General features: G+C 48.6%; 1 protein-coding gene across 1 annotated transcript in view; it reads right to left on the bottom strand.

Moving 5' to 3' along the window:
* The window catches only part of LOC119398658 (fatty acid synthase-like), a 154,653-nt gene that overhangs the window by 106,319 nt on the left and 22,917 nt on the right, over positions 1 to 25,417 (bottom strand). The window contains exons 7-8 of the mRNA XM_049417381.1: positions 15,772 to 16,161; positions 5,452 to 5,641 (exon numbers count right to left, since the gene is read on the bottom strand). Coding sequence (XP_049273338.1) covers positions 5,452 to 5,641; positions 15,772 to 16,161 — 580 coding nt within the window. The remainder of the gene's footprint in view (positions 1 to 5,451; positions 5,642 to 15,771; positions 16,162 to 25,417) is intronic.

Genomic DNA, 25,417 nt, shown 5'->3' with positions numbered 1-25,417 from the left:
CTGAAAAAGCATCGTCCCTATGCTTGTGAAAGAACAAAGAAGAGAAAAAAACAAGTGCATACGTAAATAAATTACAATAACAAATGAAAAAGGGTCCCCAGTTTCGCTAACGCGCAAAAAACGGCTTAAGGCGCACGACATGGACGACTTCAGGTCGTGCGCGGCGTCGCTGGGAGCTTGTAATGCCGTCCGGGATGCCCTCGTAGTCAACAGCGCCGAGACGTCGAAGAACCTTGTATGGCCCGAAGCATCGCCGAAGGAGTTTTCGCTAAGCCCACGTCGGCGTATCGGCGTCCAAACCCAAACACGGTCACGGGGCCGGTATTCCAGTAACCGTCGTCGAAGATTGTAGCGACGGCTGTCGGTATGCTGTTGGGTCTTGATGCGCAGGCGGGCGAGCTGTCGAGCTTCTTCGGCACGTTGTAAGTAAGCGGCGGCGTCGAGGTTTTCTTCGTCGGTGACGTTCGGTAGCATGGCGTCGAGCGTCGTCGCCGGGCTTCTTCCGTAGACCAGCTTGTACGGCGTCATCTGCGTCGTTTCTTGGACGGCCGTGTTGTAAGCGAAGGTCACGTGCGGAAGGACGGCGTCCCACGTCTTGTGCTCAACGTCGACGTACATGGCCAGCATGTCGGCGATGGTCTTATTTAGAAGCTCGGTGAGGCCATTGGTCTGTGGGTGGTAGGCGGTGGTGCGGTGGTGGCTCGTCTCGCTGTATTTGAAGATCGCCTGAGTTAGGTCCGCAGTAAAGGCGGTACCTCTGTCTGTGATGAGGATCTCTGGGGCGCCATGACGCAAGACGATGTTCTCCACGAAGAACTTGGCTACCTCGGCGGCACTGCCTTTGGGCAAGGCCTTTGTCTCGGCGTAGCGGGTGAAGTAGTCAATTGCTAACACGATCCACTTGTTGCCGGAGGCCGACGTCGGGAACGGCCCCAGTAGGTCCATCCCGATTTGCTGGAACGGCCGGTGAGGTGGTTCAATTGGCTGCAGAAGTCCCGCTGGCCTAGTCGGCGGTGTCTTCCGTCGCTGGCAATCTCGGCAAGTCTTAACGTAGTGGGCGACGTCGGCAGAAAGGCGTGGCCGGTAGTATTTTTCCTGTATCATCGCGAGCGTGCGGGAAAGGGCGAGGTGGCCAGCCGTCGGGTCGTCGTGCAGGGCCTGCAGAACTTCTGGTCGGTGTGCTGAAGGTACAACGATAGGGTAGTTGGCCAGGGCCGGAGAGAAGTTCTTCTTTACGAGGACGTCATTTTTCAAGAGAAATGACGCCAATCCCCGCTTGAATAATTTCGGAACAACGGCGGTCCTGCCCTTGAGGTATTCCACAAGGCCCCTAAGTTCCGGGTCGGCTTGCGGTCGTTCAGCGAAGTCGTCGGCACTTATGGTTCCCAAGAAGCAGTCATCATCGTGGACCTCCTGCGGCGGTGCGTCGACGGGGGGACGAGACAAGCAGTCGGCGTCGGAGTGTTTTCTTCCGGACTTGTAAACGACGGTACTGTCGAATTCTTGAAGTCTTAGGCTCCACCTTGCGAGGCGACCTGAAGGGTCCTTCAAGTTGGCTAGCCAACAAAAGGCGTGGTGGTCGCTCACAACTTCAAAGGGCCGGCCGTAGATGTAGGGCCGAAACTTCGATGTAGCCCCGATGATGGCCAGGCACTCGTTTTCTGTTGTGGAATAGTTGATCTCTGCCTTTGATAGCGACCGGCTAACCTAACTGATGACCCTTTCCAATCCGTCGGTTTTCTGCACAAGGACGGCGCCGAGTCCTACGCTGCTTGCGTCGGTGTGGATTTCCATATCGGCGTGCTCGTCGTAATGCGCGAGTATCGGAGGCGTCTGCAGGCGTCGTTTGAATTCTTGAAATACCTGAACTTGCCACGTTTCCCACCTGAATTCGACGTCGGCCTTCGTGAGTTGCGTCAGTGGCTCGGCGATGCGTGAAAATTCCTTGACGAAACGTATGTAATAGGCGCACAAGCCGAGAAAACGGCGTACGGCCTTCTTGTCGGTGGGCGTCGGGAAGTCAGCGATGGCAGCTGTTTTCCACGGGTCCGGGCGAACACCATCCTTGCTGATCACATGATCCAAGAAAAAGAGCACCTCGTACGCGAAGCAGCACTTTTCAGGCTTAAAAGTGAGTCCGGAGGTCTTGATTGCTTGAAGTACACCTTCAAGGCGCCGAAGGTGTTCTCTCGAAGTTTGAGGAAAACACAACGGCGTCGTCCAAGTACACGAGGCACGTCTGTCACTTCAAGCCGGCCAGTACTGTATCCATAACACGTTGAAAAGTCGCTGGTGCCGAGCAAAGACCAAAAGGCATGACCTTGAACTCAACCAGGCCGCCTGGTGTTATAAAGGCAGTATTTTCTCGGTCTCTCTCGTCAACTTCTATTTGCCAGTAACCGGTCTTGAGGTCCATCGGTGAAAAGTACTTTGAGTTGTGTCATCGATCCAGGGTGTCGTCTATCCGGGGAAGGGGATACACGTCGTTCTTGGTGACTTTGTTCAGGCGACGATAATCGTCGCAAAAACGGAGAGTCCCATCCTTCTTCACAAGCACCACGGGGGATGCCCACGGACGGCTGGATGATGTCGTCCTGTTTCCTGTTCCTGCATTTCGTCGACCTGTTTCTTCACGGCCTCCCGTTCCCGCGTCGAAACCCGGCAGGGACTCTGACGGAGCGGTCGAGCATTTTCTTTGGTTATAATGCGGTGCTTAGCAAGGGGCGTTTGTCGGACCCGCGATGACGACGAGAAACAGTCCTTGTTTTTCTGCAGAAGGCATCGAAGCTGTTGCTGTTGGCGAGCGGGAAGACTTGGGTTTACGTCGAAGGGTGGCTCAGGTATTAGGGTAGTCGTCGTAGCTTCGTCAGATTCTGAAAAGGCAAACGCATCGCTGACGGCCAAGATTTATTCGATGTATGTAAGTGTCGTGCCCCTCCTTAGGTGCCTGTATTCTTGGCTGAAGTTCGTTAGCATCACGCTTCCTTTTCCTTCATGCAACCGAGCAATGCCCCTTGCGACGCAAATGTCACGGTCTAGTAGCAAATCCTGATCGCTCTCGATGACACCTTCGATGTCTTCAGCTTTTTCGGTGCCGACGGGAATTATGACGCTGGAGCGAGGCGGGATGGTAACTTGATCCTCGAGCATGTTCAGGGCATGGTGACATGGATTCGTATCCGGCGGTGTCGTTTTGTCTGACGATAGGCTATCGACTTGGTTCTTAAGTCGATGACGGCGCCGTGATGGTTTAAGAAATCCACGCGAAGTATGACGTCCCTGGAGCAGTGTTGCAAGATTACGAAACTCGCAGGATACCTGCGATTATTCTTACTCTTGCTGTGCAGACTCCAGACGGCGTTATTAGAAGGCCTCCAGCGGTACGGATTTCGGGGCCTTTCCAAGGAGTCTTAACTTTCTTCAGCTTCGTGGCGAAAGGCCCACTGATGACGCAATAGTCGGCTCCAGTGTCGACGAGAGCGGTGACGTTGTGGCCGTCAATGAGAACGTCGAGGTCGCTAGTTCGTCTTCTTGAGTTGCGGTTGGGTCGCGGCGTCGGGTCACGGCTGCGTCGGTTTGTTGCGCTGCTTCGACGTTGCGTCGTCAGGTCTTCCTCGGACCGTGAAATTTCGACGTCAGGGCTTCGTTCGGCTTGAGGCGTGTTCTTTAGATTTCGCTGCAGCGTTGTCGTCGGCGGTGGAGGATCTTCGGTAGTTCGTCGTACAGCAACCGCACCTCCATCGGTTGCTGCCCTTAGTTTTCCGGATACGGGCTAGGGCGACCGGCACCGGTTTGGGCCAGAGTACTGCCGGTGGTGCGGTGACATGTAGCGGCCGGGCGACGGCGAGCGGGAAGGTCGTCGTTCTTCCCACTGTGTTCCGGTGAGGTAGTCGTCGATGTCGCGAGGCCGTTCGCCTGGTTGCGGGCGCGGCGCGTTAACGGCGAATCCGCGTAGCCCCATCTGTCGGCACTGGCATCGGCGGTACGTGTGGCCGGCCTCCCCGCAGTGGTAGCAGAGCGGGCGGTTATGAGGGGCGCGCCAAACGTCGGTCTTCCTCGGCGGGTATCGCTGACCGGCTGGCGGGCGGTATGACGTCGGTGGTGGTGGTGCCTCGCGGCGGAACTGCTGGTTCAGCGCGGCGTCTTGGCGTGGTCGAGGAGGCGGGGGCGTTTCGTCGGGCGATCGGGGGCGGTGGCGCAGTGTCTGTCATCGTTGCCGCAGTCGTGGTCCTGGCCTTTGTGTTCCGAGTCGTGTCGGGTAGAGGCCCGTACTCCGGTGCTAGGCCTTGTGGCCTACGGCTAGCTCGCTGGTCGTGATTAACGTCGATGTCTTCACCGCGCTGGGGGCTGGGTTCACGCCTTGACGGGGGCGTCCGGAACATGAACGAACAGCACCTCCACCAGATGTAACGTGGTCTTGACGTCGACGAAGGCAGTAGTCAGCACATCAGAGATGCAACTTTTTATCTGGCCGAACTTGTGGCCGGGAAACTCAAAAGCAATACACTGATAGCGGCGAACAGAGCGTCGACCGTCGATCAACTGCCAAGCGGTCAAGCGCGTCGGCTTTTATACAGGCGCTATCGAACTTCCCAGCGATATCGCTGGTAGCGGCGTTATCTCTAGACAAATCTGGAACGTTGGCGTGCGGCGCGCTATCTTAGCGATCTACTACAATCGGGAAGCTTCTCGAACACTGCTTCGCGGACAGCGTCGAGCGTTGATAACCGTCCTTGCCGGTCAAACCCGAATACATCAAAATAAAACAAGAAGTGGGCGTGGCAGCATCAACAATGCAGGGCCAAATTTCTGGCGTTACATGCGTTAGAAAGTGGAGTGAAGATGGCGTGTGAAATTCTTCGCGGCTTATCACATTGCTCCAAGTTACGATCTTCCTCACCTAGACTATGAAGATTATATTCTGTGAATCCTTATACCTTTTTTATTTCTAAACCCGGACACAGCCCATTACCTGAACAAAACTGCAGCGCGTAGTACCCGAATTGGAGCTGAATAAGTGCAAGTTCGTTCCGATACCATGTTTTACAGTGTTCAAATCGTGCGATTTTTTATTGTAGGCTCACGTTCATTGCCTGCTTCGTTGACGTATGCGGCCATGGTTTGGGTTTACTGCAAGCGTTCGCTTACCGGCTTTTCCTCGCCGTCTTCCACAAGGACTGCTTCAGTGGCAGATTGATTAAGTTTCCTACACCTTAAAGTGCAACTAAATAAAACGTTACAACAACAATGTACACCGCATCTGCGGTATTCTAACTCTAGTGGCGGTTCTATACCTGCCGTAATTCCTTGTTTGCAGCGGAACGCTATCTAATGAGGCTTGATGAAGTGTAGATAAAACGCAGTAAACTAACGAGATGGTTGTGTAACAATATTTCGTCAAGTTAGATCTGTTCTCAAAAGATGTGCTCGAGCAAATAATTAGACACTTGCCTACTGCTGCCATGGCACCGTCGAATGCATAGCCCATTTCTAGGCAGCGGCCTCGCCAGTAGGCGCAAAGCAAGACCTGCTCGGCGGTGAATCCCCCGTCTGCGTAAGCACAGCCAATCTCGCCAACCGAATGACCAAACATTCCATCAGGTTGGATCCCCAGAGCTTGAAGCATGTCAACAAGCGCAACCTGCGTATGAAACACTCAAGTATATATTGAAAAGTGCTGATTCAGCCAGCAAGACACAGTTATACAGAATACGAAAAAGCATGCTTGGCATCAGGCTTGGCATCTGGCTATTTCGCTTTGGTGCCGTGCTAAATTAGCGTAAGAGTACAAGACTGTCAGAAGTGGCAGGGAGCTTTAAAAGCTTCAGCCGCAGAATCAAGCAGACTATTTAAGCAAACTGATTTGTTTGCATTATTCATTATGTAATTTTCTAGCTTTTGTTTAAATAAATTGTTTTTGAATGCGTTTGATAAAGTATTGCCGTAGTTAATGTCATTCTTTGCTTCTTCCTTACCACTTTAACAGCATACATTATGCAATTAAAAATGTACACATATCAGCAGTGTCCATTCTATGTGTTCACCTGCTGTTTATTGTTTTTATTAGCTTTTTACAATTCTTCGTATATTTTCTGTTTTGTTGACCTGCCTTGCTGTAATCTGCTGTCAGGTGAATGATGGTTCTGAAGCCCTCTCTCTACCGCTTACATTTTCTCTCCCCTTCATTGCTCAGTAACAAATTGTACATGTGGTACAATGACAAGCGGTTCATGAGATATGTATTTTGCAACAGCAACATTAGGAATGTATAATGCGTGACACGCAAAATAGATTTGCCATGACCAACGCAGCTGCATTCTGTCTCTTTATTCAATAAACTCAAAAGGAGGGCCGACCGCCAATGAGCAGAGCGATGAAAATATACAGAGTGTTCATGTTACCATGAAAACAAACCACCCGCTTTCTAGGCCGAACATAAAGAGTGTCACATCATTTCTGTATATCAGATTATCTCGTGAATGTTCAGAAGCACAAGACGTTCTTAAAAGGGGTGATGGTACTTTGCATTACTCGAAATAGCAGCACAATATGCTAGAAGTTCAGGGAAAGATGGAACATTGAAATCATTAAAAATGCTTGGTACAAGGGGTATCGTTAGAGCGAACGTTTCGACAAGCGCACTTGTCTTCTTCAAGGCTGCAACTGTGTACTTCAGCGCGTGCACGTGCATGTTTCGTGCACTCTCCTCTAACAAAAAGAAAATAGGAGGGGGAAAGGGCAAGTGCGCAAACCGGGGGGGGGGGGGATGAGAAGCCATTGTTCCAAATTAGGCTAGTCAAAAACAAAGCAGACACAGCAAAGAAAAACACACAAGGGGTGGCATTGGGGGATTCCCAACACCCCCCACCGTCCTATCAAGCATCCTAATAGGCACGTCGGGTGTAGAACAAGGTCAACATAACAGCCAAGAAGGACTAGGGGCTTCCTTTCCCGGACGAGTCTTCAGATCAGTATATGGAGCTGTTGAGGCGCTGTTTACATCGATACCGCATTTTCTTGAGTATAACCTGTCCATTGATATTAGCCGTACCCCCCAAATTACATATCGCAGAAAAAACAAGAAAAAAGGGGCTGTCTGTCCCGCGAACATGCATAGACGTGAGCACGATATATCTCTCGGCAAAAAAGATTGATTGTAATTTATACAATCAACAATCTTGTGCACATTCACAAGGGCGCCCCCCCCCCCCAAACTACACCACACTACACTGGGCACTCGTCTAGATTGACACCATTGTTTTCTGTCACAGTGCAGGACAAATGCCGGGCTTTACTTAGCGTGTACGGCCGATGCGGACTCACAGACACACCAGTATGGTGCGCCGTATGCAGCGTGCCATGAAAAGGGTCATAGAAGGGTTATGAAAATATCATTTGCAACCACCCGTTTGTAGCACTTGTTTTTACCGCGAATATTTAGTGTTTGTAGAAAAGCCATATAGATTTCTGAGAAAGGAAAACCTAAATTTGAAGCAAGAATTAATTCTGCTCCTGGCATCGAACCCGGAAACAACGCCGCTTGGGGCAGGTGGCCCCTGAGAGGCGTCGTGCTAGATTCCTACAGTAATGGTGTGAGACGAACTAGCCCAACAAGAAGTCCCCGTTAGGTGCACATTTTTTCCCCAGAGGATATCAATGCCCACCGGGACGTGTGCGAGCCACTGTAGCAAACCCTTCACGGTCTACATACTCCATTACGCGGTTCTCGTCTTCATCTGTTAGATGTCTCATGTCATCGGACTCTCCTCATCGAACAATCGTTTTCCCTACTTCAATATCCACTATGTTGTCTCGTCTAGCATCTCTGAGGCTCCGCACTGGAGGCCACATATTACCAACTTGCTTGCCTTTTCTTCTTAAGAATAATGCGCTCTCTTGTAATCAACTGTTGCTTGCGAAGCCGGCCCCCAGATTTTTACATGCTGTATCAAGCAGTTGCTGCCTTTGAAAAAAACGCCAGGCCTGCGCTAAAACCGCAGCGCAGTCACAGCGAAAGCTGGAAGAGCGGCGTTTCTAGAGCCCGTTAAGCTCTCTTGGGGCTACAATACAAGTACACTAGAAAGGTACCCACTACGCCATAAATCACAATTTTTGTGAAGTTTGGAAGCACCTACTAAGCCATTATTCGTCATTCTGCGGAGAAGCGAGGCACGAGCTACACGTCTGTAAGGCATTATGTGCACTTTGTTCACGCAACGACTGATGACGATGAAGAATTATGGCTCAGCCCTTTGTAATGGGTTGGAATCTTTAAACGGCCCACCAGTTATGTAATTTGCATTGGGTGACGCCCGGTCGCTATTTCCCTCTCCCGTCATGCTGTATAACATACGTTGACGTGGGAAAGAGACGGGGGGGGGGGGGAGCGAAGAACTTTACTGAGACCCCGAGGAAATGGATCATACGCTTATGGGCTTCCTTGGCAACCAATACAAGTGCCCTTGCGAGGAACCCACTACGCTATAAATCATTGTAATTTTACTGAGACCCAGAGGAAGTGTATCATGCGTTTATGGGCTTCCTTGGCAACCAATCCAAGTGCACTTGCGAGGAACCCACTACGCTATAAATAATTGCAATTTTTGAGAAGTAGGCCAGCAGGCACTCTGCCATTTTTTGTCATTCTACGGAGAGCGTTGGTACCTGCTAAACCCATGTAAGGCATTATGCGCACTTTGTTGATGCTGTGCCTGATGATGAAGAATTATGGCAGGGTCCTTTGTAATGGGTTGGAAGCATTCAACAACCTGCTCGTTGCGCAATTCGCATTGTGTGACGCCTGGTTACAGAATTCGCGTTGTGCTACGCTTGGTGCTTATTTTACTTTTCTACCACGCTATATTGCATATGCTAATGTGGTTCCGTCCCTACATGAAGCCTGCATAGGACCTTTTAGCAAATCAGTTTCAAGCACTGGCATGGCTCAGATGTTGAATACTGGGCTCCCACGCAGAGGACCCAGGTTCGAACCTCATTCCATCCTGGAACTTTTTTCTTATTTAGTTTTTTTTTCTTATTTCGAGCGATACTGGTTACGGACACCGGCGGCGGCGGCGGCGGCGGACAACTACGGCGCCAAAAACGGCCGATGAAATGATCTCATAACAGCTTTCGCTGTAAAAGTAGCCTTCATGCTGTCGGTATCTGTAGATAACTGTCTCGTGTGAGATTCGACGTAAAGCTGCCCAAATGTTTTACCAGCTTGCGCGAGCGGCGGCTTCTCTGTGCATCAATGTCATATGACATAGCCGATCTGCAAACAGGTTGAGGGTAAGCGCATGCCGCAGGGAAGGCTCAACTGGGTCTTTCTTCTGCTAAGCTCTTGCTAAGCTCTTCCTTCTTAAAGACGAGGCCTCATATTAGCTCACTTCAGAAGAACAGACAGCGTGAGTAGACGAATAGGTTTGCTCGTATTTTATGTTCCGAAGATCAACATTGCTGCAAGCAATCGAGAAAATACAATTTATAGATACGCCACACACCCCCACTCATCAGATAAGCAGAAAAACGTGGTCCGTCTGAAGTGCGGTGATAAGGGGTTACTTTCTTAAGACGGGAAAGCCTTCCAAACGATGAGCCCAGCTGAGCGAGCTTTGTTTGCATGCGCTTACCCTCGCCCCGCTTGCTACTCCCAGGCAGCACACGACGTCGGGCCGATATTGGTTTTACGGTGGCTGTGCGCGGCCCCACCTCGGGCCAGCATTGCCAGCCTGGCGCCGATATCGGCGGAGCCGTTGACTATTGCCGGCAAATTTGGGCCGATCTTGCCGCCTTTCAGCCGATGTTGGTCTTTCACTGGCAACATTGGGCCGAGTTATCCGGCCTTCTGCCGTCATCCCGCCGATATCGGCTTAGCCGATTTCTTTCACCGGCAACACTGGGCCGAGTTTGCCGGCGTTTTGCTGCTCTTCCGCCGATATCGGCTTAGCCGATGGCTTTCACCGGCAACATTGGGCCGAGTTAGCCGCCGTTCTGCCGTAATTTCGCCGACATCGGCCGAGCCGATGGTTTTCACCGGCAACATTGGGCCGAGCATGCCGTCATTCTGCCGTGCTTCAGCTGACATCGGCGGAGCCGATGGCTTATCGACGATGTCGGAACTTTCTTGTCTCCCTTCAGACAGTTATACATGCCCTGTTGAGAACGTCCTCCTGCGTCGCGGCGCTCCAAAACTCCTCGTCACCGACAGGGGTACGGCTTTTACGGCAGAGCTAACGCAAACCATCTTGAAATATAGCCACACAAGTCACCGACGGACATCACCCGCAGGCGAATGGCCTCACCGAGCGGCTAAATGAAACCCTCGCCGACATTCTGGCAATGTACTGTACGTCGAACACATGACATGGGACGCCATAATATCTTCCGCACATAACCTGAAGTTAACACGGCAGTGTAAGAAACGGCGCACATATGACGCCGTTCAAGCTAGTTCACGGATGCCCCCCAACGACGCTGGACGCCGTGTTGCCGGCCGTCAGTGACGAGAATAACCTCGACGTTGCGCTCTACCTTTAGCCCGCTGAAGAAGCCCGGCAGCTCGCCCGCCTAGGATACAATCGTAATGCAATAGAGCGTTAGGCGCTTGAATATTTGTAGCTTAAGCTGTAGAATACCGCTACATGGATTGCTGTACTAGCACAAATAGCAAAGTTCAAATATTGTACCGTGCTAGCGCCGCACGTACGACTCGGTGCGCGAAGTATCGCCGACTGAATAGCTTGCATTATCTTATGAGTTTCTGCTATGACAATGACTAACAACTATCACTAGCACAGTCACTTTTCTACCAAAAAAAAGGTGGTCTTTAGAAGAATAACCGACTGAAATTAGATGGCCACTTCATTAAAGTCTTTTAGCAAGTTACGGAAATACGGTACGCAAATACGGTAAGGCCGTACGGTACCGCTCCTCCTTTCCCAGTCGCTAAGCGGCCAAAGCACAACCAGCGGGAAAGGAGCAACGCTACCGTACTGCCTTACCGTATTTGCGTACCGTATTTCCGTAACTTGCTAAAAGACTCTATTGACCAGTTGTTCAACGCTATCAAAAATGTTGAAACGTTATCATCATCATCATCATCATCAGCCTGTCTACGCCCACTGCAGGGCAAAGGCCTCTCCCATGTTCCGCCAATCAACCCGGTCCTGTGCTTTCTGTTGCCACGTTACACCTACAAACTTCTTAATCTCATCTACCCACCTAATTTTCTGTCTTCCCCTCACGCGTTTGCCCTCTCTTGGAATCCAGTCAGTTACCCTTAATGACCACCGGTTATCCTGCCGACGTGCTACGTGGCCGGCCCATATCCATTTCTTCTTCTTAATATCAACTATGATATCCTTAACCCCCGTTTGTTCCCTGACCCACTCTGCTCTCTTCCTGTCTCTTAAGGTTACACCTATCATTTTCCTTTCCATCGCTCGCTGCGTCGTCCTCAATTTAAGTTGAACCCTCTTTGTAAGTCTCCAGGTTTCTGCTCCGTAGGTAAGTACCGGTAAGATGCAGCTGTTATATACCTTCCTCTTGAGAGATAGTGGTAGACTACCATTCATGATTTGATAATGCTTGCCGAATGAGCCCCATCCCATCCTTATTCTTCTAGTTATTTCACTCTCATGGTTCGGCTCCGCGGTTACTACCTGTCCTAAGTAGACGTACTCCTTTACAACTTCCAGCGTCTCGCCACCTATCGCGAAGCGCTGTTCTCTGCCAAGATTGTTCCACATTACTTTAGTTTTATGCATATTAATTTTCAGACCTACTCTTCTACTTTCCGTATCCAGTTCAGTAATCATGAGCTGTAATTCGTCTCCCGCGTTACTCATCAATGCAATGTCATCAGCGAAGCGCAGGTTACTGAGATACTCTCCATTAACTCTTATCCCTAATTCTTCCCAATCTAGGGCCCTGAAAACCTCCTGTAAACACGCGGTGAATAGCATTGGAGAGATCGTGTCTCCCTGTCGTACGCCCTTCTTTATTGGGATTCTGTCGCTTTCTTTATGAAGGACTATAGTGGCTGTGGATGCGCTGTAGATTTCTTCCATTATGTTTATATAGGCTTCGTCGATGCCCTGATTCCGCAGTGCTTGCATGACTGCTGATGTCTCCACCGAATCAAATGCCTTCTCGTAATCTATGAAGGCTATGTATAGGGGTTGGTTGTATTCCGCGCATTTCTCTATCACCTGATTGATAGTATGAATATGGTCTATAATATGGTCTATAGCACATACTAATAACTTCATGCGCCAAATTCGAAGTACTTCTGTTTCGTAAATGTTTTTGCCACTGGTCGGCCGACTTCACTAATGTATCCAGCATCAAAATTCACCCAAACATTCCCGCACCAATGCTTTTAGCGGAAGAAGTTTTATGTGAATACTAATTCTGTGCATAAATCGAGCCTGTCATCATATTTATAGCGCTATATCCTTTCAGCCGCTGAATGTGTGGCGCCAGCGCTCATATACTACACGGACAGTTTCCGATCTCTGTGTTTACACATATTTACTCACGCGCGTGTTTGGGTGAAGCGTAACAAGCGCATTTGCTTCAGGGATGTCACATAATTTATGAAAATAGTAAAAAGCTCAGCAAGGCGTGTTGCTGAGCTAGTTGGTTCATTACTTGAGAAAAATAGGTATGGTGCAAGAAATACCGGGCGAAGTGAAGACACGTTTTGTCGTTTGAATGTTTCTAAATCAACTAGCCGGCTGACCATCTTTAACGAACTGACAAACACGTGTTTGCCAGGTGTTTGTCAGTTCGTATTTGCACTTCGTTGCCGTCCATTTTGTGACATACATATCTTTTTCAACTAAAAATCTCGCTCAACGATTGCTTCCCACGTGCTTTCAGAAACAGTCGCATAAAATTATTATTATGGCACGTGAAATACGATGAAAAATGCGGCTACAACGTGGTGTACGCAAAGTTTTCATGTAGCGACATGTGGCAACAAGTGATGCATTGAAAATTCGACGAACGCCTTTCTCAAACGGCATGCCCATAGACATGTTGGGGGGATCGCACACCATTGTGGTAGGCTGAGCCGTGCTTTCAAGAAGGGAGAATTCGCATTTTTTTTTGTCTTCTTCAACCTCTACACCCCCTCCCTCCCTTCCCCTCGTTCAGCGCCATTGTCGCGAAACTCGCTTGACCAGGCAGGGTAGGGTAGCCGTCCAGACGGAGGGACAATCGTAGCTGCGGGAGCAGGTTTTTTTCACTCCGACCAGCAGAATTCTTCAAGAAGTGCGGTGTGTGGACATGTGTGGTGGAAAGTCAAAATCGTGCACGAGACGGATACGCGGCAGCATTCCGGCATTGTTTTCGGCAGAGATCACTGCAGCGAGAAACCAGTGGCCCCCTGCTTCCATGTTGAACCAGTACTGTTACGTGTCATCAGATTTTTGTTCTTTTCTTATCGCGTATTCTCTATTGACCATCGTGTTTTGTGTATTCTGATATGGTGCGCTTGCATTTTTTATTCGCCCGTGTTTTTAGCGATCCAACGGGCACACGTGAGTGGTTTTTATGCACGATTCCTTTCTGTTACAATCTTACCTTTAGATTAGAAATGCGTGCGTGTCTATCTCGTTTAGATGTAGAGTTCATGGGATCCTGTGGTACCGCTCGCAATGTTTCTCGCGTCGCGCGCAGCAGTTTATCCATCTTTTTGGCCCTTAAGATATCACTGAAAAATTGCAATTCCCGCTTAAAGGATAACGCTAATTTAATTGCCAGTCATGTGTTGCGAATGCCTACCGTTCCTTGGTGAACTTAATAAACGTGGGGGGGGGGGGGTGCTCCTCTGCTCGTAGTTAGCTCACGCGTATACACAATCTTCTATTCTAGTTGCCACTCTTAATCTCGCTTTTTCGGCAAGCCGCCTAACATTATTTTTCTTTTCTTCGGGTCCGTCTTTAATCCTACCTTAATGCTGCGTTCGTTTACACCTTTAGAATTTTTTTCGTGATTCGGCACCGTCGTTACTGAAAAGCGCGATAACGTCCACAAAACGCAAGTAGCTAAGATATTCTTCGCTAATCCTTATTCCTATTTTTGCCCGTCCTAGTTCTTTCAATATTTATAGTGAATGTGCCGCGCATAACGTTGAAGAGATTGTAACTCTTCGCGTAGGCGTGCGCACAGTGGGGCAGGGGGGCGGCCGGCCCCCGTAGTCACCTAAGAAGAGGTGGGCGCAAGGTCTGCCAAACACATTGACTTAATAGGGAGGAGGGGGGCACCGCGATGAACCTTCCCCCCCCCCCCACCCCCTCTGAAGGGGAACCCCGCTCACGCCTATGATTTTGCGCCTGATCCCATTCTCGATTAAGATTGTCCTGCTTTTTTTTTAGGAATACGGTGGCTGTGGGGTTGTTTTAGATGTTGGCTACGGTATCTATAGATGTTTAGATATTCCTTTATGGCATAATTATTCCGGAACTGCTGGCGTGTGTTCATATCTCTGAATAAATTTCTGTTTATCACCTTGCAAATGTGTTGCTCCTTAATTTCTCAGACGCATGCGTAGTTGGTGCAGCAGGCCTTTCATCAATTTAGTTGTGTTAGAGACAATATTGACTTTCGTTCTCGGCCTTGCACGGTTCGACAGAATTGTGGGTCTTAATCGCACACTAAGACATCAGTGGAGCAGTCGTTCTAATTAGGAAGCATTTTTCGAATATGGCACCAACGGCAGTCGATGAATGTCGTTGGGCCGCGAATAGTCTATTTTAGCGCTGCTGACTTACAGTACAGTAACCACAGTAATACCGAACTGCCGTGGTCGGCACGCGACCATTTTACTTTATAACACATGTATCAGCCTGCCTGATCAAGTTACTTTACGCATCGAGCAACTACCGCCGGTGTCTCCATATAAACGTGCCGACCACGACGGTACAGTACTACCGTACTTAACGCACGATAAGCCACCACTGCTAAAACATAATAACGGGTGTAAACGGTCACGCCGGCGGCTACCCGACGTCGGCGGGGCCGACACCGCGCCAGCATCGGCTAGCATACATAGGCCCAGTGACGGCTTGCCATCATCGGCTGAATAACGGCAGGCCCGTCTCGGACCGACGCTCGCTAGCCCACGTCGGCCCGAAGCCGGCAAGCCCGCATCGGCCCAAAGGCGGCTAGCCGACGTCGGGTCGATGCGGGTGAAAGTAGCGCGAGCGTGATTTGCCGACGTGGGGCCAATATTGCTGCCGTCATTTGCCGACGTTGGGCCGAGATCGGTCCAATAGCGGTGTGCTGCCTGGGCTCTGATTGGTCGTATGGCGCTGACGCACAGAAAAGTCGCCGCTTGCGTACGCTAGGAAATCATTTGGGCTGCTGCACTCAACCGTTTCTTTATGGCCAAGAAATGCGAGCATTCTTATTCAGGACGTCCTAAATTATAGAATTTTTGCAACTTAATAAAGTGGCTGACTGGGCTAGTTGGTTGTGCATACTTAAGGTTAACAGCGCGAAAATAAGACACGGCGGACAGGAAAAAGACGAGACAAGCGCTGACTTCCAACTGAATTTTTATTGACACGAAGTCAGCGCTTGTCTCGTCTTTTTCCTGTCCGCCGTGTCTTATTTTCGCGCTGTTAACCTTAAGAATTTTTGCGCCTGCTTTCTACACTCTGCCGGACTTTACTGACAGGAAGTGCTGCGTGAAATATGACATTGACCTTGAACGCAGCAGGGGTTATACACGTGTATATTAACAATACCAATGATACATACCTGGACAGCCGCAATGGAGACAAAACATGCCTTAATTGTTTTGCACCGAGGCTCGTCGGAGATCAGCATATCCATCAGGTCCTCTCCAAATTTCTCTTTCAGGAGTGCGTGAGATTTCCCGATGGATTCGGCGAAGATGTCAAACTGCATCATCTGGCGTGCCATGCCGTTCCACTGGCAGCCGACGCCAGTGAAAACTAGCCACAGGGGTCGCTTTTTAGACTCCGCACTCTCTACAACCTTAACCACAGCCTTGTCGACGCCGTCCACTGGCACGGTGGCAAATCCTCGATACGGGAACTGCTTGACGCTTCGCTGGCCAATTCGGTTGAGCAGGGCGTAACCGGAGTCCGGGTACGGTCCCTCGGCCTCTACTCGATCCAGTGTGCGCTGTAAAGGTGGCAGTAAGCAGGAAAAAAACGTTAAGTGCCTTCGATTTAACAATAAGTCAAGTTGAGGCAAGGCTGTGGGCTCTAGATCCGAAGTGCATTAATCAACCGCCTTGCTCCGCAATTACAAGATGGTGTTAAGCATAACCCAAGAATGTTTTGTTGCGTTAGCTACACTGGCCTAGCCGAGCCAGTTTCGCTTTGCTCCTCAAGAGCCGTGCTGCGCATGCGTGAGGATCAGTGATGTGACACAGCTGGAACATCGGAGCCGGCACCTCCCGCGCACTCCGCCGCCGCGGCGCGCGACTCGCTGCCGCCGGTCTGCAGTTTCCAGAGGAGTGACGTCGTAGCCGAGGTAGAAGTACTGGCGCCGGCGCGCGCGCAGCTATTGGCCTTCGCTGTGCAGTCGCCGTCTGACACTGCGCTGGATCCGCTTGATAGCGCCTCTGACTGGCCTTTGCCAGTGTGGTTTAGCCATGGAGAAAGAGAGCGCACATGCTGCTCAACGGCGCAGAAGAGCGGAAAAGCTTAACTCATCGGATGCCGAAGTAGTTGCCTGGCAAAATAAATATACATGTGCCAAATGATATATATACCATGTGTCTGTCATAGGAGCAGCAGTAAGCAAGATAATCAGGCTAATCCTAGACAATTAGGAAAGCTAAGAACAAACAGCTGAACCTTTGCTAACGCTACGTTATCCTGGCATAGCCGAGCTAAGCCACTGCAACATTGTTTCGAAGTTGAAACAGTGCTCTTACTTCTGCGTTGCAGGTGTTTTTTTTTTAGTTTCAGAAAGTACACTCGTAAGCAATGCAATCAACTGTTACCAACTAGACCGGGCTCCTGATCTTTGTAATTGCAGTTAATAATAACAATTGTTGCGGTTTCATGTACCAAAACGACGATATCATTAATAGGGGCGCCGTAGTGGAAGGCTCTGGAAATTTCAAATACCTGGGGTTCTTTAAAGTGCGCTCAAACCTAAGTACACCGGTCTCAAGCATTTTCGCCTCCATCAAAAATGCTGCCGCGCCGGCCGGGATTCGGTACCGCAACCATCGCGTGAGCAATCGACCAGCATAACGACTAGACCACCGTGGCGGGTTTACAACTGCAGTTATGTTACATTACTACTATTGAAAACATTCTTCTTTTTCAACAAATCGAATTTCATTTTCTTGCTATTTCAAGAATTTAAAGACATTGAGAATTGTGCTGCAGCAATTGTTACGTCTCTGTCTAGTTCTGTTCGAAACTTATGTTGCCTTTTACAACTACTGCGGGCCTCCCTGAAACCGAATGTCATGAGTAAGAGCCCCTCGGAGGCAAAAAGATGACGACGAAGTCCTCAAGACATTCGAAGCGGCACGAGCGCGTGCATGAAGTATTACACAGAGCTCGAGGCACGCGAACCGAGCTATGAAGGAGGAGAAGAGCAATGAGCTGGCATTGTCTTCGTGGGCTCGCGAGCAGACGCACTGGCGACGGCAGCGACTGGCGTTCGGGTCTGCGGCCGGTGACGCGGGCGTCCCGAGGTGAGGCCGACGAGATCGACGATGTTCGAGCAAGGCACCTCGGCGATGCAGTGACCGCGCCCCGCAAGTACGGACGTTCCCGGCGCAAGACCCCTTCCGAAGCAAGCAACCGAAGGCAGTCCCCGGAGGGCCACGTCAGCGGTGGAACGCCATGCCAGGCGAAGGACCCGACGAGGACGTTAGGCCTAACGGGTCTAGCAGGCAAGCCTCGGTGGACGACGACTTCTGTTGACAGGCGACGGCCAACTCGTCACACAAGATAGTCGAAAGCGGATCGCGAAGGAGATCGACGCTGACTGGACTTATGCACAACGAGGTCGAAAGAATCAAGTAAGAGCGGCGCAACGAAGCAGTGATCGTGATGATAGACTTGTGAACCTATTGTTAGCGGGAGAGGACCGTGAGAAAGATTTACTGCTTAGATTGAAGAGATTTTTCAAGTTTGCTTATTGTTACTTGTCTTTTTTGTATACTTGTAGATTTTTGGGGTGCCGTGGCTTTGTGTGATAAATGTGGTTTATCTCTATGCGAGTCTTTGACTGAGTCCATCGCACCGGGCCACCCGAAATTCGTGACGCCGAAACTTACATGTTGTGAAACCGAAACCTACATTTGAATCATTAAAACAAACGTATGAATGTGCTCAGATATGCAGGATGCATTAGGGTAATTTGTGGTGAAGTATTTTAAAGGTTAATACCATAAGCAATAGTGACCACCAGCATGATTTATTTAAATTGCACAAATTGACACGTGGGTGCGCATGACGTCACATCGTGTTTGCACTGCACAAACGTGTTGTACTACCATCGTGAAAGCTATTTCTTCGTCACTTCAGTGTCCTAGAATTGTTTCTTACAGAATGTAACAAGATATGTCTTAGTTACGAGTGAAACACAGGCCGAAACACAAAGTATGGAAAGTTGGTGTGCCTACAACGGAGTGAAAGCTCTAAGCACAAGATATTGCTAGCATAGAGTAGGTTTCTTCAAAGACACCTTGAACGAAGTGAAGCCTTTGTACGCAGATCTCTGTTGAGATGAACTTTTGACGAGCTTTCTCCAAGGAAAAATGCAAAACGCGAATGAACGCTTCAACGGGATGCTCTGGCAGCGGGCCCCTATAGAAGAAAAATTGGGGGGACGCTTAAGCTTCGCCTTTAAGAGTTGAACGCGATAGGGATAACCTGCCCCTAGTGCGCACTTCGAACACTACGAGTGTTTAACAGAATGCGCGCACTAAAGTGTGTGCCTTATGTAATGGGTAGCATGCTTTAAACCAGGGGCAATTATGCGTGAGAAGCTTTTTCGAAGTTGCGATGCACCCACTACGTGGTCTTAAAGGAATACGCGCAGTAATGTGCCTTCTGTAATGGGTGGCTCTCTTTAAACCATAAAGTCGTTATGATAATGACTTGGTGTGACGCCCGATGGCAATGTACGCTTGTACCACGCAATATTACTGCGATATTACATCTCGTACTGTGACACCTGCATACAGGACGCGTATTTTCGGGACATTCAGTGCGGCTCTAAGCAGAGGCGTGGCTGTGTGGCAGAACACCTGCTTGCCACGCAGACGGCCTGGGTTCGATTCTCACTCGGACCCAACATTTTTATTATTTATTTTATTTGCAGCTTTTTCGATTTTTCGGTCACGGACAAGATGATGATTTTTCGCTCACAACCAATGGTGCCGACGCCGACGGCGGAATTTCTGCGATACGAGCTCTTTAACGCTATCGCGTTAATATATAGGCTTATGCACTGTTGTGTTTGGACTATGCAATTGTATATGTCACTTCAACAATGAAAATATTTTCACGCTGGATATCTCGAGCCAGGCTGGTGTCGGTCCTGGCTGCTACACAACTAAAGCTTGCCTCAGTAGGCAACGAACTCTTGAAGAACACCAGCCGGCAGTCGCTGGCTGACGACCAAAAAAAAATGAGGACCTGATAAACGATCTCACGGTGAACTTGTGGCAGCCAAGGAAGGACGCAGCTATGAACCTGGCGGCTTTTAGCCCACAACAACCTTCCAATAATGCATATAACACGCCTGTAAAACAATTTTCGTGTTTATCTCAAAACATCGTTTTTCGTTGTTTTTTGTTGCGCTAATGTCATAAATATTGAATAATACAATACTTTTTGATGACACTTCGCATGCCTCTTTCTCGAACATTAGCCTGTGCAATTAACTACGATAATTGAAGCTCATGAATAGATATTGGTGTTATACGATTTCGAATGAAATACACCCGCCTGGAATTACACGATATTCGGTTTTTCGCCTATACCACACTTAATATTGATGACGTCGCAGAGATTCCAGATGATTGCGCAGCCTGAACGTACAGCTACATTGCTGCGAAGCCATCTTTGTTTCGTATCACAGGATCGATATTTATGACTGTTGGCGTGCTTACCATGTTTTGGACAACTTGACTAATTAAACTGTGATTAGTTACCACTTTTTTTGCCTAACATATTTGAAGGGTCGTTTTAAACAGCCCCTTTCAAGGCAAACACGAAGCACTCGGTTTTGGATCAATACCCCCCCAAAAAAAAGTTCGAATAAGATGGCAAAATGCTTTACACAAAAAATTGGGAGTTTTATGCGATTAACCTTCAATGCGATGATAAGAGACGCCGAATTCGTAGCCTACGTAATAAACATACTAAACTTGTGTCGTTTAACATGCATATAGTTCAACATTTCCCTCTTTCGTCGCCCTCGAAATGCGACCTATGTGTCTTCGAATTGAACCAAAGTCCTCCAGCTTAGCAGGGGCAATACATCAGCCACTAAGATTCCGTGAGGGGTGCAATGAAAAATTTTTGTGCGGCCGTTTAAGAAAATGAAGAGCATTGTTCTTGGCTGTGCACGAGACTACCCAAGTCATATGAGTGCAAATATTTGCGTTACTTTCGCGATGCCACCGAAATCAGTGACACAACATACATGAAATCTTAAGGCGATCTTTTTTAGAGCTTGGTGTGCAACCAAGCTTAACAGTTTTCTCTACAAACGCGAAAGCACCCACAGCTGCGTCGCAGGTCTGACCGCCGCAGTAGTCAGTGTCTTCGTGGCCGCTTGGGTCTGAGGGCCGAGGGTTAATTGGTGTATTCACGAGGAAGGTAATAGCCATATACTGCACCTGGGTGGCAATTTCTTTGGTGAGGAAGTGCATTACCGGCTGTGGTCACCGGTGAGGCCACAGCAAGGGTCAGGATACAAACGGGTGTTAAGGACCTCTTAGTCAAAATGAAGAAAAGTAACTGGACATGGGCAGGGCATGCAGGGCGTAGGCAAGATAACCGCTGATCATTACGAATAACCGCTGGATTTCAAGAGAAGCCAAACGCGCGAGAGGGAGACAGGAAGTTAGGTGGGCAGATGAGATTAAGAAGTTTGTGGGTATAACGGGGCAGCAGAGAGCACAGGACCGGGTTGATTGGCGGAACATGGGAGAGGCCTTTGCCCTCCAGGGGGCGTAGTCAGACTGGTGGTGATGATGATGATATTGCTTGGCGATGGTGGCAAAGCGCACACGTAAAAGAAATCTTTAAAATCTTTGTGCCGAAAGCGCGTAATCTAACCCACCGGAGCTGTCGCCGGTGCCAACAACTGCCGCAGCAACTACCTGTGGCTGGTGAGCGCAGGAGATGAGAGGCTCTGCTCCAGAAGGCCGCTCCCCACTATGAGGGGGAAGGAGATGGCATAGAAATAGCCGGAGTGCTGTGTAAGTGCACCGACGTTTCCAACACGTGGCCACAGACGTCTGGCATCTAGAAAGAGAGCGCTCCCTTGCACACCTGACTTGTGGGCCTTCACTCTCTGTGGAAGCAGTTTCGCAGCAGCACGCACAGTGATTTTGCAGCGCAAAAGAATCATTATCGTGTTCTCATCTCATGAGAATATGTTCAGAAATCCTCTGAAACTTATTGTCATTATTAATACCGTATCGTATAAGAATTTCTCTCATAGCTGCGTGCGTCTTCCAGAAACTTTGCACGTATTGTTCCATCTATTCACCAGGTTTGTTTCCTAATCTCATGTGGGTCATTCCACGTCAACTGTCCCAGCCTTGGCGCTCGACCATCTGCGATTTGAATGAAAAAAAATCGAGGACTATCTATCCAAAGCCAGAAGCGTCCCGCCAAATTACTTTTGGCAAAAAAATTTCAGTGCCGCAAACCCTATGTGAAGTTTTTCGGAAAGCTCGAAACTATGGCTCGGAAAATGCGTTTTCAAAAAATCTCTTCTTCATATATTAGGCTAGGACAAATTTTTCCCTACATAACGATTGTAGGCTTCTCACTTAAAATAAGTTTCACGAACGTTTACGCTTTCGTGGGTTTTTCATGCGGCCTTAAATATTGACAATATGACCCATATTCGGGATTTTTTCATAGAAAGGCGACATTCAGTGAAATGTAATATTTTGACTTATCTGATTGCCAGAAAGTTTTACTGTAGCCCAAAAATAGTTTGAGACGTATATGGCGGGAACTGGTGTGTAGAGCTGGCGACAAAGTTGAAAGAAAGTTCATTTTTGCACATGTTTAGACGTAAATGTAACATTGAGGTGCTCCTAGTAAAATTATGCTAAATAGCGCATTTACTAGCAGCATTAGTTGTCTACTGACTGAGAAAGTTTTATCAAATTACTTTTTGTTTTAAGGAAGAAAAAAATTTTTGAATTTGTGTTCTGCTGATGTCTATTTTTGCTCGTGTTTTCTCTTTGCAGAAACGCGTCCAGCGGTTAGTACAACCTACATTGGCGCGAGGTTCGCCACGGAGCAGCTAGACAACATAATAATCTCTGGCCGTGCTTATTCGAATGCTTTACTAGCGAGTATTGGCCTAAGTAAAAGAGAAATACGAACTCCGCTAGAATAAATTTAACCACATGCAGCTGTTTATTGAAGGCCGGCATAGTGTCCTTACGCAACAGCGGGAAGTGACACCGATGCGTGCAACAACCCGTTGACTGCGTACAGATATAAAAGTGGCAAAAGGAACAGATTAGTTGCTTTAACAAAGCAGATCAGTTGCACTTGTGACGAACACAATCGTATATAAGCATAGGCGTGCGCAGGGTTCCCCATAAGGGGGAGGGGAGGGCGAAGGTTCATCGCAGCGCACCCCCCCCTACTAAGTGAATGTACGAGGCAGATTTTGCGCCTCCCCCTCCCTCTTAGGTGACAAGGAGGTCAATGTATGGGGCAGAATTTGCGCCCGCCCTCTTAGGTGATTAGGGGGGGGGGGGCGCCCCCCTGCCCCCCGTGTGCGCACGCCTATGTTTATAAGTGATGAGTATATAAGTGAATCGTATGTAAGTGATGATGTTTGACCAGGGACCGTGAATTGGTGCAAAAGTACAACATGCGTTTCATATTTCAGCAACTGAATTTCTTCTTTTATATCTGTGCGCAGGCAACGGGTTGTTGCACGCGTCGGTGTCACTTCCCGCTGTTGCGTAAGGACACTATGCCCGCCTTCAATGGACAGCTGCATGTGGTTAAATTCACTCTAGCGGAGTTCGTATTTCTCTTTTACTCAGGCCAATACTCGCTAGTAAAAGCATTCGAATAAGCACGGGCAGTGATTATTATGTTGTCTAGCTGTTCCGTGGCGAACCTCGCGCCCATGTAGGTTGTACTAACCGCTGGACGCGTTTCTGCAAAGAGAAAACACGAGCAAAAATAGACATCAGCAGAACACAACTTCAAAAATATTTTTCTTCCTTAAAACAAAAAGTAATTTGATAAAACTTTCTCAGTCAGTAGACAACTAATGTTGCTAGTCAATGCGCTATTTAGCATAATTTTACTAGGAGCACCTCAATGTTAAATTTACGACTAAACATGTGCAAAAATGAACTTTCTTTCAACTTTGTTGCCAGCTCTACACACCATTTCACGCCATATACGTCTCAAACTATTTTTGGGCTACAGTAAAACTTCCAGGCAATCAGTTAAATCAAAATATTACATTTCACTGAATGTCGCCTTTCAATGAAAAAGTCCCCAATATGAGTCATATTTAAATATTTAAGGCCGCATGAAAAACCCACGAAAGCGTAAACGTTCGTGAAACTTATTTTAGGTGAGAAGCCTACGATCGTTACGTAGGAAAAAATTTGTCCTAGCCTAATATATGAAGAAGAGATTTTTTTGAAAACGCATTTTCCGAGCCATAGTTTCGAGCTTTCCGAAAAACTTCACATAGGGTTTGCGACACTGAAAATTTTTTTTTTTTGCCAAAAATATTTTGGCGGAAGGCTTCTGGCTTTGGGTAGATAGTCCTCAATTTTTTTCATTCAAATCGCAGATGGTCGAGCGCCAAGTCTGGGACAGTTGGCGTGGAATGACATTGCATCGCGTGTTGCTCAGTTCTACCGACTTCGATGCTTAGTGAAAAGTGCTGGGCTGCGCCACCCCTGGATAACGGCAGTGAACTAGGAGAAATACCAGACAGCTGAAAATTCATTTGTGATGAGACATGCAGGCGATACTAGGAAATTACACGCTCCTGTTAGCAAGACCCATGACTGTGGGTGCCTATAGCAGAAATGCTACTTTCCGCTATACTTGCCGCGAAGCGTACAATGGGGCTCAATTTATTGCGGGGAGCATGGCGAAAAGTTCAGTTCTCACAAAGCGTTGTAACACAGCCAGTTTGTATCAGTAATAATGTTAAGTGTTGCGTTTTAACGTACCAAAACCACGATGTAATTTTGAGGGATGCGATAGTGGAGGGCTCCGGAAATTTCGGCCACCCGGGGTTCTTTAACGTGCACCTAAATCGAAGTACGCCGGCCGATGCATTTTCGCCTCCACCGAAACTCTGCCCGCCGCGGCCGGGATAGTCGGTACCAGTACAGCGCCGCACACTTTCGCAGCTTGAATACAAGGAAAAAAACTCAGGACCCCATGCCCCATCGAGAAAAGAGTGGCAAGCGAAGTTGGGTGTGTGCTTTTCTTTCTTTCTTTCTTTCTTTCTTTCTTTCTTTCTTTCTTTCTTTCTTTCTTTCTTTCTTTCTTTCTTTCTTTCTTTCTTTCTTTCTTTCTTTCTTTCTTTCTTTCTTTCTTTCTTTCTTCCTTTCTTTCTTTCTTTCTTTCTTTCTTTCGCAATGGGCAATGCTCCCTGCCACAATTTTCTTCCTCCATGCCGGGAATAGGACCTTACGACTATGTGTTTACCAGCGCACCATTTCATTGGGTGCAGGCAACAACGACGGCCATGCTTTCATTTCCAGACAAGATTTAAACGTGGCAACGTGAAATGACGTTACCTCGATAACTTCGATGGAATATCAGATTTGAGTATCAGAAATCGCTGATCACCGACAAGCCCACGATCGAGAAAGCATAGGATATTACTAAATGGCACACACAAACACGCATGTGGCAGGCGCACTTTCGGGACCTATCCGCGTACATTCTGAACCATATTGCCACCCCCGCTCCTTGTTTTATTTTGATGCATTCGGGTTTGATCCGCGAGGACGGTTAGCAACGCTCGATGCAGAACACGCCGCAGCGTTTGAGAAGCTTCGCGATTTTAGTAGATCGCTCGGTTAGGATTGCGCGCAGGACGCGAATAGTCTAGATTATTCGAGAGCTTGCGCGACCACCTGTGATAAGACTGATAAGTTAGATGCATGATGTAGAAAAGACGGCGCGTCCCAGCCATGATCAGTTTTTTT

Source organism: Rhipicephalus sanguineus, chromosome 7 (assembly GCF_013339695.2).
Source record: "Rhipicephalus sanguineus isolate Rsan-2018 chromosome 7, BIME_Rsan_1.4, whole genome shotgun sequence".
In the NCBI taxonomy this organism is placed as follows: domain Eukaryota; kingdom Metazoa; phylum Arthropoda; class Arachnida; order Ixodida; family Ixodidae; genus Rhipicephalus; species Rhipicephalus sanguineus.
This window is presented reverse-complemented; position numbering and strand designations above follow the sequence as displayed.